The 13,247-nt window shown below is 43.6% G+C and overlaps 1 protein-coding gene across 1 annotated transcript in view; it reads right to left on the reverse strand.

Moving 5' to 3' along the window:
• The window catches only part of LOC127575669 (dedicator of cytokinesis protein 9-like), a 189,008-nt gene that overhangs the window by 160,811 nt on the left and 14,950 nt on the right, over positions 1–13,247 (reverse strand). The window contains 1 exon segment of the mRNA XM_052025558.1: positions 8,911–9,027. Within this exon segment, the coding sequence (XP_051881518.1) occupies positions 8,911–9,027 (117 nt within the window).

Below are 13,247 nucleotides of genomic sequence, written 5' to 3' on the forward strand. Positions count from 1 at the left end.
GTCCCTCTGCAGTTCAGATGTCTGAAAATCTCTCCCTATTTAAATAATATTTTCTTATTTTTCCTGCCAAAAACCAATTTGACATTTACCCACACTATATTCCATTTGCAGATCTTTGCCTAATTACTTCACCCACTTTGCTTTGCGGCTTCCTTATGTACCCTTCACAACTTATTTTCCTACCTAGTTTTGTGTCATCAGCAAATTCAGCAGCCATACCTTCGATGCCTTTTATCAAAGTCATTTATACTATATTGTTAAGTGTTTGGGCACCATAAGAACATAAGAAATAGGAGCAGGTCAATATTTTGACTCCGCCAGTCAATAAGACCGTGGCTGATCTGGCCGTGGACTCAGCTCCACCTGCCTGCCTTCTCCCCATAACCCTTAATACCCCAGCACCAAACTTTGTTGTGAACCACTTTGTACATCTTGTCAACTAGAAAATTGCTCTAAAATTTTTTTTTTGAATTGGTAAATTGGTTTATTATTGTCACATGTTATTGTCGAGGTACAGAGAAAAGCTTTGCTTTGCATGCCATCCATACAGATCGTTTCATCACATCAGTGCATTGAGGTAGTACAGGGGAAAACAACAGAATGCAGAATAAAGTGTTACAGAGTTACAGAGAAAGTGCAGTGTAGACAGACAATAAGGTGCAAGTCATACGAGGTAGATTGTGAGGTCGAGAGTCCATCTTATCGTACTAGGGGACTGTTCAATAGTCTTATAACAGCGGGGTAAAAGCTGTCCTTGAGCCTGGTGTACGTGCTTTCAGGCTTTTATATCTTCTGCCCGATGGGAGAGGGGAGAAGAGAGAATGTCCAGGATGGGTGGGGTCTATAATCACGCTGACTGCTTTACTGAGACAGCGAGTAGTGTAGACAGAGTCACTCATGCTTCCTCTGTTTCCCGTTGGCCCACCAATCTTCCATTCCATTCCAATAGGGTACCTCTTGCACCATGAGCTTTTCTTTTCCATAATGACTCTTAATACAGCACCTGATCTACTGTCTTCTGGATATTTAAGTATAGTACATCTACTTGTTCCCCTTTATCCACAGCATCTCTTACTTCTTCAAAGATTTTTCTAAGCACCCCACAATGACTTATTTAATAATAGCTAACATTTTTCTGATGAGACTTGCTGAACTAATTGCCCAATAGTTCCCCTTTCTTTTTGAATAAAGGAGTTATATTTGCTATTTTCCAGTTGAGGACATTTTGGGAAATTAAACCAATATATCAATCTCACTGGGTACTTCTTTTTACGACCCTCAGATGAAGTCCACTGGGGACTCAGCCTGCAGCTCTAATGGTTCGTTCAGTACCATTGCCCTGCTGATCGTAATTTTCGAGTTTCTCCCAATTTCTGACTTACACCCATTTCTGGGATGTCACTTGCAGTTAAATTCAGAATACCTACCAAATGCAACTGCCTTCTCCTCAATTTCTACTATTAATTCCCCAGTCTCACCCTCTATAGGGCTAACACTCATTTGGTTAACTTTCTTTTTCAAATATCTATAAAAGCTCTTTGTACTTGTTTTGATATTTCAGGCTAGCTTTACCTTGTACTCCACTTTTCCATTCCCTTTTAATTTTTTAGTAATTCTTGTTATTTTATTTGTCCAATCTTCTGACATGCAACTGTCTTTGCATAATTAGATCATGTTACTTTAAAGTTGGATAATACCTTTAACTTTTTTGGTTAACCACACAAGACAGACCGCTTGGAATTTTGCTTCCTCATTAGAAAGCATCTACTTGAATTCTAAAAGATCCTTCTAAATGTTTATCCCTTAACCTAATTTGCCAGTTCACTTTTCACACCCTCAAGATAGCATCATTGAAGTTTAAAATGCTGTTCTTGGACCCATTCGACACTAACAAACTTTGACAGAAGTACCATTGAAAGTATCTTGACTGGTTGCATCATAGCCTGGTACAGCAATTCGATTGTGCAGGAATGCAAGGAGCTGCAGGGAGTAGTGGACTCTGCTCAATACATCACGGGCACATCCCTCCCCACCATCGAAAATATCTACACAAGGCGCTGCCTCAAGACAGCAACATCTAACAAAGCTCCCACCCATCTGAACCATGCCATCTTCTCACAGCTACCATCGGGCAGGAGGTACAGAAGCCTGAAGTCCCACACCACCAGGTTTAAGAACAGCTACTTCCCTTCAACCATTCAGTTCTTGAACCAATCACTACAGTTTAGCAACACTATGACCACTTTGACCTAAATTGGACATTTTTTTTGTTCTAATTCTGTTTAGTTTATGTTTTCCTTGTGAATGCTGTTTATCCGATGCTATGTGTCTGTGGTGCTGCTGTAAGTTTTTCATTGCACCTGTGCACACATGTACTTGTGCGTCTGACAATAAACTCGACTTTGACTTTTAACTTTGACATTGACTCCTTCAAACTGAATGGAAAATTCAATCATATTATAAAAGGCGCCGGAGGAACTCAGCGGTTCAGGCAGCCCACTGAGTCTCTCCAGCGCCTTTTGTGTTGTTCCAGATTCCAGCATCTGAAGTCTCTTGCATCTTCAGTCATATTACGATAGCTGCTCCTCACGGGCACCTTCACTACAAGGTCGTTAATTAATCCCAAACTTCTCTTCAAATATTTTGTTTTGCACAAGATACCAAGGCTGACTATTAAGATATCTGTGTCATAGAAAAAATGCTTGTACCTCAGTGTTCAACAGATTATAAAGAAGTCCCATATTCTACCATCATTTCTGCACTATCAAACTGGAGAAGTGGGACCACAAAGAGGTACACATCAGAACAGGTCACCTATGTTACAGGAATGTCTGTTTTAAGCTGACTGACCCTGGACATTTTTAAGACAACTTAAAATGTAGCCTTTGCTCCGTACCTGGGTCAAAATTGGCCAATCAGTATCTAGGTTGAGTTGCACAAATAACCTTAATGCCCAAACCTTAAGACCATAAGATATAGGAGCAGAACTGGGCCATTCAGCCTATCAAATCTTCTCTACCATTCAAGCATTGGCTGATTTTTTTCTTCAACCCCATTCTCCTGCCTTCTCCCTGTAACCCTTAACACACACATAGCGGGTGGTAGATATATGGAACCAGCTGCTAGAGGAAGTGGGTGAGGCAGGTACATTAGATACATTTAAGAAGTATGCGGACAGGTATATGGATGACAAGGGTTGGGACGGATATGGACCAAATGCTGTGAAATGGGATTAGTTTGAATATTCATCTTGGTCAGCATGGACACGTGTGGGCCGAAGGGCCTTTTTCTGTGCTGTACAATTCTATGACTCCCTTGTCACTGGGACTGTTCCAATAAATCTCCTCCACACCCTCCCTTGGCCCAACCAAGAGATTTATAAACATTTAACACTAACTTCCTTGCTTTTTATGTTCTGTGCCTCTAATTACAAAGCAAGTCTTATCAGCATCATCAAAGACTTCTAAACATGGCCTGGGGCTTCTCTCTGTTCTCCAAACTGCATGACTGACTCCATAAAACAGTCCAGAAAAAGAATTACCTTTATTTGGCAGAACAAAGTAAATTTCCCAGTCTGCAAAAGGACAAGGCACCATTGTGGTTCTCTTTAACCACAAGGTTTATTTACAATTAAGGAAAGTGGTGATTTCATCCTTTGTCAAGAGGTCGATTCCAGGGACACCATGTTTCTTGGCTTCAGATATATACAGTAAACTGGAATTAAAGATAACAGACTTTAAAAGCTCCCTGTATCTCTCCATAAAGATACAGGGGCTTTACATAAACATAAACATTCCCAACCCTATCATCCACAAACTTCGCCAACTATCGGACTATCAGAAACATTTGTTAACTAACCTCTCTTTTACTGTTTCCTCACATAGAACAGTTCAGCACAGGAACAGGCCCTTCGGCCCACCATGTCTGTGCCAACCATGACGCCAACCTAGCTCATCCCATCTGCCTGCACACGGTCTATTTCCTTCCATTCCCTGCCTATTTTCTGTCTAAATGTCTCTCAATTGTTGCTATTGTACCTGCTTCCACCACTACCCCTGGCAGTGTGCTCCAGACACCTACTACTCTGTGTAAAAATCTTGCCCTGCACATCTCCTTTTAAACTGCCCCCCCCCAACCTCACCTCAATTGCATACATATTGATATCATCACTAAAGCACCTCTTCTGTCAGTCTGGCTATCCTCCTGAATCAGAAGGTTGTCGGTTCAAGTCACACTTCCACAGTCTTGGGGACAGAAATCCAACCCAACATATCTCCGGGCAGTACTGGAGGCGTGCTGCACTGCAAGGGATGCCACCGGTCGGCGGAGAACGATAAATGGAGTGCGACACCACCTCAAGGGTTTTCGGGGGAAACCCTCCACTACTCCCTATCGCAATAGCCGCTCGATAAAACACATTAACTGATCGCTGTCAGCGTTGAATGTGGAATCTTGCTGTGCGCCATTTGGCTGCTGTGTTTGTGCGTCGCTACAGTGATCTCACTTCAGTAAAGAACTTCAACTCCAAAATAAGTTGGGGTGTCCTCAAAGGAACATGAAAGCTGCTGGAGAAATAAATGCCTTCCTTTTCTGCAGATTCATGCATTTCTAACGAGGACAGTTTCAGCCTGAGTGTGAATGTAGAAGCAGGGAATTAGAGCACCACTAACCAGACAAGTCAATGACAGCCATCCCATAGAACCACAGGCCATTCAACCCTTTGTCGCTGTGCCGACTCTTTGTGACAGCAAGGTAAATCCCACTGCTCTACCAGCTCCCCTAACCCTGCCTCAAACATACAACATCCTGAGGAGGCTTGACAGGGTAGGCATTGAAAGTCAAAAAAATAACACAGAAGCTGGAAATCTAAAATAAAAACAGAAAATCTGGAAATACTCAGCAGGTCAGGCAGCATCTGTGGAAAGAGGAACAGAGCTAATGTTTCAGGTCAAAGAAGGTTCTGAGGAAGGCTCTTCTATCTGAAATATGAGCTCTTGTTTCTCTTCCCACAGATGCAGCCTGACCTGCTAAGTATTTCCACTATTTTCTGCTGTTATTTTAGGGTCGATGTTGAGATGTTTCTCCCAGTGGGAAAGTCATGGGCAAGGGAACATAAGATACAAAATAAGGGGCTGGTCATTTAAAACTGAGGTGTGTAGAAACTTCTCTCGGAGGGGAGTGAATCTCTGGAATTCTCTGTCCCCCAGGGTGGTGAAGGCCGGATCATCAGATATATTTAAGGTAGAGATAGATAAAGGTTTCAAAGATCGAGGAATTGAGGGTGAATGGGGCACCGGCACAGAAGAGGAGTTGAAGTCAGCATAGATCAGCCATGACAACATTGGATGACGGGGCAGGCGTGAGGGGCCAGATGGCTGCTGCTCCCATTTTCTTGTGTTCTACTCACTGCACATTTCACTGACCTGACCAGGTTCTGCTGAGTTTTACAGCCTTCCCCATCCTCACATCTTAAGATCAAGCTCCTACACCCAAGATATCTCCCTCAGAACTGGACTCAGCTCACACACTCGGGATACATCGGTTCCACACACCCGCCTGCCACAACAGCCTTTAACCCTTCCTTTGCCTCAATATTATTCACGTAGGATTAACAGAGAATAATCAGCATAAAGCCAGGCCATTTGGACCCACAGGTGCTCCTCACCAGCTTCCTCCCACCCTTCTTCATCTCTTCCCTTCTCCCCCCCCACCAACTTCCCCTTAAACACATTCTTCTTCTTCACTTCGAGCCCCCCCCCCCACCGAGGCAACAAGATCCACCACATTCCACCCCACCCCAATCTGTGGGGAAAGAGATTTCTCCTCAATCTCGCCTCGAGTCTCAACAAGTCACTGCATCCTAAGCAATCTCATCTCCCCACACCCTAATTACCCAAACAACTACCTTAATTCAGCTTCATGCTCCTTCTACAGTGAAAACAATTGCTCCCCATCTTGGATGCGGCTGTGAACTAGGTCCAGCTGTGAGGAGTTTGATCTTTCCACCATGTGTCGAGGGAAGTAGTACTTTGCAGTTTCCTATTGGAAGATCAACAATTAAATAACCAAAATAAGAAATCCTGTCGGCACACAGGATGAAGAATAGCAAGGATGCAGAACTGTGTCCCTGAACCTCTCGAACTTCCAGGTGAAAGCTCAGCCCTCTTGGGAGAGAGTGTAACACTAAACTTGTACAATTTCCCCTCACGTTCAGTTCAAAAGGGGCCCCTGCTCCAGACAAGGAGAAAGTTCCTGATCCTGATAAAGCTCAGTGAGGAATCGCAGCACTTTACATCGAACATAAAACAGTGCAGCACAGGAACAGGCCCTTCAGCCCACCATGTCTGTACTGACCATGACGTCAATCTAACTAATCCCATCTGCCTGCACATGGTCCATATCCCTCTATTCCCTGCCTGTTCATGTGCCTGCCTAAATACCTCTTAAACACCACTATCGTGTCTGCTGCCACCACCTCCCCTGGCAGCATGTTCCAGACGCCTACCACCCTCTGTGTAAAAAAAAACTCGCCTTACACATCTCATTAAACTTTCACCCTCTCACCTGAATCCTATGCCCTCTAGTATTTGACATTTCCACCCTGGGAAAAAGATCGTCTATGCCTCTCATGATTTCATATACCTATCAGGTATCCCCTCAGCCTCCAACGCTCCAGAGAGGACAATCCAAGTTTGTCCAACCTCTCCTAATAACTAATACTCTCTATTCATCCTGGTGAACCTCTTCTGCACCCTCTCCAAAGCCTCCACATCCTTCCTGTAGTGTGGTGGCCAGAATTGGGCATTGTACTCTAACTGGAGTATCAAAAGGAGCTCACAGATCAATGACATCTTAGTAGAAGGTGAGAGAAAGTCTGGTGTTCCTCCACCAACTTTCACAAGAACATCCCCAAGAGTTTAATCAACAATGAGGTAGTTTTTCATTTTGTTTCAGACCTGTTAATTCACAGGACATGGACAATGCTGACATTTACTGGCCATCCCCAACTGCCCCTGAACTAAGGGTCTCCACACTGGTGGGACAGGAGTCACATATCACCAGACTAAGGAAAGTCAGCTGGCTTCCTCCCCTGAAGGACATGGTCAGTTAAAAAAAAATCTAGTTCACCAATCTGGTAGTTACCACGACTGAGACTTGCTTTCTTTTCCAAAATGTTATTTTATTTAATCACTTGAATTTAAATTCGCCAGTAGGATTTGAACCCATGTCTGTGGATCAGTGGTCCGGAATGCTGGCTGCCAGTGCTGTAACAGAACCACAGTGCTACCATGCAGTGGGAGTGCAGCCAATTTGCACACAGCAAGTTCCCACAGATAGAAATTTGACTGTAAAAAATCTAGCGACGATTAGTGGGGAAAAATGCTCCATAGAATTTAACAGAGGGGAAGATAGGCCTATAGATTAATTATCTATAGATTCCAAGGTAAAAGTGCTACCAAGAGGCATGCCCGTCCCAACTAGTGTGTGCATTAGACAGGAGCAGATCATTCACCAGGAAACATCTGTGGAATCGGAGGCTTATCGCGTGCAGCACACATTGCCCCTTCCAAATCACGACACAAGTAGATCAACACAATATGGACCATAATTCCAGGTCATCTCTCCGATTCCTTCCGACAAACAAACCTCAATTGTTCAATGACCAGGAAAACAAACCATGAAAGGAACCCCTTCAGCTGCGTACCGAGTTAATTCTTTTGAATTTCCTTTTATACATAGGTTGTCAAAACAGATGGGAAATTTTAAAATCCATTCAAGCCATGCAAATCCGAGTCTCGAGTGCCCCTCGATCACAGGTGTTCAAGCAGAGATGAGGCAACCAGATATCCTTCAGAAAGAGCTCGATGCTAAACTTGCACTGTGAAGCAGGAAATTTCAACATCCTATTACTTTTCCATCAGGAGGAAGAGAGAAAAAAGACCGGCCCCACCAGAAGTGGCCGAGGAAAGATTTCACTCCACACCCATACCAGTTCATTTAATCTCCGATCCTCTGCAGCATCAACCCACAACGAGTCATCCGGCCCAACAAAAGCAGTCCAGGGATGTAAGATTTAATGGGAAATAATTATATTGATAAATAAGCTGCATACGATCCTCCAACAAATCCCTACAGCTGATGACCCAGCTACAACCCATTGACTTGCGCAGTTTTTCCACTGCTGATAGAATAAAAAAATAGCCAAACATTCATTTACCGTACAACCATCCCAATCCGGTGAGAATCCTGGATTACAACACTTCATTCCGGCAGTGCATTTGGAAATACATATTATTAATGAATTGTTTGGTTGAGGAGAGAGAGAACTGGATCACAACGCTTAAACAAAGGAAGGAGATGATTCAGTCATTACACCATTCAATTAGATGACTTACGATAAGTCTCTGAAGTTGAATCTGCAAACCTCTACACAACAACCCTGTACTTAACAAAAATCTTTCACTCACACTGCTTAAATTTTTGTAGAACCATTGAAATTATACAACAGGAGGCCATTCTTCCCACTCGGTCCATGCTGGTCAATCAAACAGCTCATTGAGGGTAAGTTCCAGAGTCACACTGTTCTTTGCTTCCTGACATTGTCCCAATTAGTTGGGCTTACCCCCTTGATCTCACCAACTCTCCCACACTAGAGGGAATGTTCTCTCTTCCTGATCAATGCCCCTGATCATTTCAAATACTTCAATTAGATATCCCCCCCCCCCCAAACCAGCACCCAAGAGAATTCAAGCCCAGTCTGTTAGCCCTAAACAGCAGAATCTGCCCTCCTGGCACCAGTACTAATCATGAGGCTGTGTTGCATCCATCCAATGCACAAAGCCCTTCCAAGCCCCAAACAATGCAAAGTCGAAAGTTCAGAACATGCTTATTCTGACTAATGTCACTCACCTGGAAATCCTCATTCGGAAAAATCAGCATGTCCCGTAAAGGATCACTAATAATCTGTGCTTTCTTCTGTAGTAAGACATTCTCATAGTCAATCGGTTCAATGTCCTTTGGTTTAGCCTACAAAGAAAACACAAAGATGATTAAGTCAGAGTTTTGAAACTATGCTCACATTGTGAAAGTGTTTGGTCCTCTTATCATGCAAGCTGCCATTCCAAATTATTAGTTAACACATACAAGGTGATAAAATCCTTTGTAGACGTCGGTGAAAAGATCCCCAACACTATTGTTCCACCTCCTGTAATCCTCTCATTGGGTTATTCCTACAAAATGTACCGAGGCAGAGGGGTTACAGCAGGGGATTTCAGTGCAGGTAGCTGAAGGCACAGGGATGGTAATCAGGGAGGCACAAGAGGCCGGAATTAGAAGTGCCTCAGGATCTGAGGACATTGCACAGTGAGGAGATCGCAGACAGGGAGGGATTTGATAGCAGATGAGCATGTTAAAAGTTAGGTCTTGCTGTGCTGGATGCCAGCATGGGTCAGATGGGGGCAAGAGGTGTGGCAAAATTTGTCTCCTGGACTGACCCATGTCATCTCCATGTGTCCTTAAGACATGGAGAGAGACCAGTCTACGCTGATTCAAGAATAATCTCACCCCCCCCCCCCACACTAATTCTCACCTGTAGCCTATTTACCCACATTCCCATTAATTCTATTAAACTGCCTACACATTCCGGGACGATTTACAGCAGCCAATTAACCCACAACCCGCAATGTGGGAGGAAACCGGAGTACCCAGAGGAAACCCACCGCGACCACGGGAGAATGTGCAGACTCCACACACAGACAGCACCCAAGGTCAGGACTGGACCCAGGTCTCTGGCACTGTGCGCCAGCGGCTTTACTAGCTGTACCACTGTGCCACTCTGTACTCAACAAGGAAGCAATCACCACCTGATTCTGGGGACTCTTGCAAACTCATGACAGCCTCTACAACAACAACTTGCATTCAGAGAGCACCTTTTACCCAAGGAAACTCTTTAAACAGCTGGGACAGAGGTGACATGAACAAAGCACATTAACAAAAAGTGTGTACAGCTACATCAATGATTGTTCATTAAGCACACTGTGAAAATAATGTCCATACTTAAGTCCAACAGTACGAGTTTATTTGAATTAATACAACTGGCCTGGTTTTGCATGGAATTGAATTTAGGAGCCGAGAGGTAATGTTGCAGCTATATAGGACTCTGGTCAGACCCCATGGAGTACTGCGCTCAGTTCTGGTTGCCTCACTACAGGAAGGATGTGGCAGCCATAGAAAGGATGTAGTAGAGATTTACAAGGATGTTGCCTGGATTGGGGAGCATGCCTTACGAAAACAGGTTGAGGGAACTCGGCCTTTTCTCCTTGGAGCGACAGAGGATGAGGGGGGACCTAATAGAGGCATTGATCGGGTGGATAGTCAGAGGCTTTTCCCCAGGGCTGAAATGGTGGCCACAAGAGGACACAGGTTTAAGTTGCTGGGGAGTAGGTACAGAGGAGATGTCAGGGGTAAGTTTTTTTTACTCAGAGAGTGGTAAGTGCGTGGAATGGGCTGCCAGGAACGGTGGTAGAGGCGGATACGACAGGGTTTTTAAAGAGACTTTTGGATCGGTACATGGAGCTGTGAAAAATAGAGGGCTATGGGTAAGCCTAGTAATTTCTAAGGTAGGGACATGTTTGGCACAGCTTTGTGGGCCGAAGGGCCTGTATTGTACTGTAGGTTTTCTATGTTTCTACGTTTTAACACCTGAAGGGTCTGGATCTAATTATTAGATTCTCTTCCCATTTACATTTTGGTCACATTTGAGTTCCGTTTCTCCAACACTGGGGAGACTTGTGTGGACAAATCCCAGCAAGGTCCACCTGGGTCAACAAACCTGATAGCGCTGCAAACTCTGGTAAATAAGAGTTAATGCTATTGAGTCCAGCGCCAGCAACTTTGAGAGCAAACAAGCAGCTGCTACAGTCATCAACACAACACACGTGCATGCACACAAAGGTGCAGACACATGCAACCAATAATGTACACAAACAGAATGCACAATGGAACTACACACGTGCAAGTGCTTGGACAGATACATAATTTTTATTTAAAAACACTATTTTTTTTTAGACACACTTGGGAACAAAAAAAAGATTCTTGTAATTCAGCAAAGTGCAAAATGAAAGAGTAACTTCACTTTCTAAATGCATGATTCCCAGTTTTATTCTTATGCAGCAGATCATTCAGTGAGACATGGACAAGTCAGATAATTTGAGCGATTCCATCACTCAGCTTTCTACAACAAAAATAGGAAGCAGGGCCAGGTTGTGTGCAAGGCAGCCTGTGACTTCCTGCCTAATCATTTCCAATAACCAGTGCAGCTACAGTCAACCCAAGTGCAATTCTGTGTAATAGGAACATACAGGGGGGAAATCATTCATCCTTTCCTGTTGATGCCTTTCACTGAGCCCAGTTCAACGCCGCACACCTACCTTTTTCACAAACCCATTAATACTTTGATTAACTAAAGTCTGCGATTTCAGATTTAAAACTTACTGTCCAGTCACTTACAACATAGAGCTGTAAATTACTTTCGTATTCCACATGTGGAAGTGTTTCCAAATGTCACTCCCGAAACCCCAGCTCCAATTTTTATTCTCTCTTCTCCCCCCTCCCATCGGGCAGAAGATTCAAAAGCTGGAAAGCTCATGCCACAGTACCCACAGTTATAAGACTACTGAACGGTTCCCTGGCACGATAAGATGGACTCTTGATCTCAATGATTCAGGAACAGCTTCTTCCCCTCCGCCATCAGCTTTCTAAACAATCCATGAACCCATGAACACTACCTCGTTATTCCTTCTTTTCTTGCACTATTTATTTTTGTAATTTATAAATTTTTATGTCATTGCACTGTACCGCTGTCACAAAACAACAAATTTCACATCATGTCAGTAATAATAAATCTGATTCACAGTCTACCTCGTTATGACCTTGCACCTTATTGTCTGCCTGCACTGCACTCTCTCTGTAACTGGAACACGTTATTCTACATTCTGTTATTGTTTTCCCCTGTGCTACCTCAGTGCACTGATGTGATGAAATGATCTGTATGGATGGCATGCAAAACAAAGTTTTTCACTGTACCTCGGTACATGTGACAATAATAAGCTAATTTACCAATTTAACTTTATTTAGACCTTCTCCACTCCCAGACTCAACAGCCAGCAAGGTGGATGGGAGTAACCATCAGTTCCTCCCTCAACGGATGGAAAATTGGATCAAATTTCCTTTTTAAGGGCCACATTCAGGTCAAGAGCAAGCGTTACAAAGTGTTAAATAATTGTGCACAAATTTAAAGGGGTAGAGAGGACTGTTAACTCCATCACTGAACGCATTGGAATCCTCAGAGACAAGAGATGGGTGTGGGTTGCTACTACTTTGTCGCTGAGTTTCCTATTGGTGCCTTAGGGACCTCCATATACACAATGCACCGGCAAATGTATGGGTCACAGCGAGAACTAAAAACCACCTGGATTATAGCAGTATTCAAAGCAAGTAAGGATTTCATGTCAGAGAGCACTGAATAAATGACTCTGCTCAACAGCCGGCTATTGTTCTGGGCAGGAACAACAACAGTATCTCACAAAACCATCCAGAGGTTCTCCAACAATCAGATTATTCAGCAATGCTAGAACAAAATAGCACTGCGGGGAGAGGTACATCTGAGACTTAAAGTGATTTGCCATCGTAGTAACTAATAATCACAACACTGCCGCTGTACAAAATAAATCTTAAAAAACATTAACAAAAAACAAATTGCTGGAGGAACTCAGCGTCTGTGGAGGGAAATGGTCAGTCAACGTTTCGGGTCAAAACCCTTCATCAGGGCCCCCCACAGATGCTGCCTGACCCAACTGAGTTCCTCCAGCAGTTTGTTTTTTTCATTTCAGAGTCCAGCATCTGTAGTCTCTGATGTCTCCACTCAAGATAACATTGTACACACTAAAACGTGCTTTAACGCACAATTCCACAGCATCATTAAATCCACATAGTTTCAGGTTTGCATGCCTATTAATGGTAGATTTTTTATGAACTCCATTCTGGCCTGGAACAAGTTTGGTTTAACATGGATTGTGGAGAATTCCTCAGCAGAAAATGTTCACACCTCCATGATCAGTCACTGAAATCAGCTTCAGAAGCCATCAGTTCTGAGAGACCGATTTGTGCAATTTAATGAACAGCTCCTCAGTTAGAGGGGAAATTAATACACCTTCAGTTGGAGTTATTTTACATGGGGTGTTTGCCTG

The sequence above is a fragment of the Pristis pectinata genome, chromosome 11, assembly GCF_009764475.1.
Source record: "Pristis pectinata isolate sPriPec2 chromosome 11, sPriPec2.1.pri, whole genome shotgun sequence".
Classification (NCBI taxonomy): Eukaryota; Metazoa; Chordata; class Chondrichthyes; order Rhinopristiformes; family Pristidae; genus Pristis; species Pristis pectinata.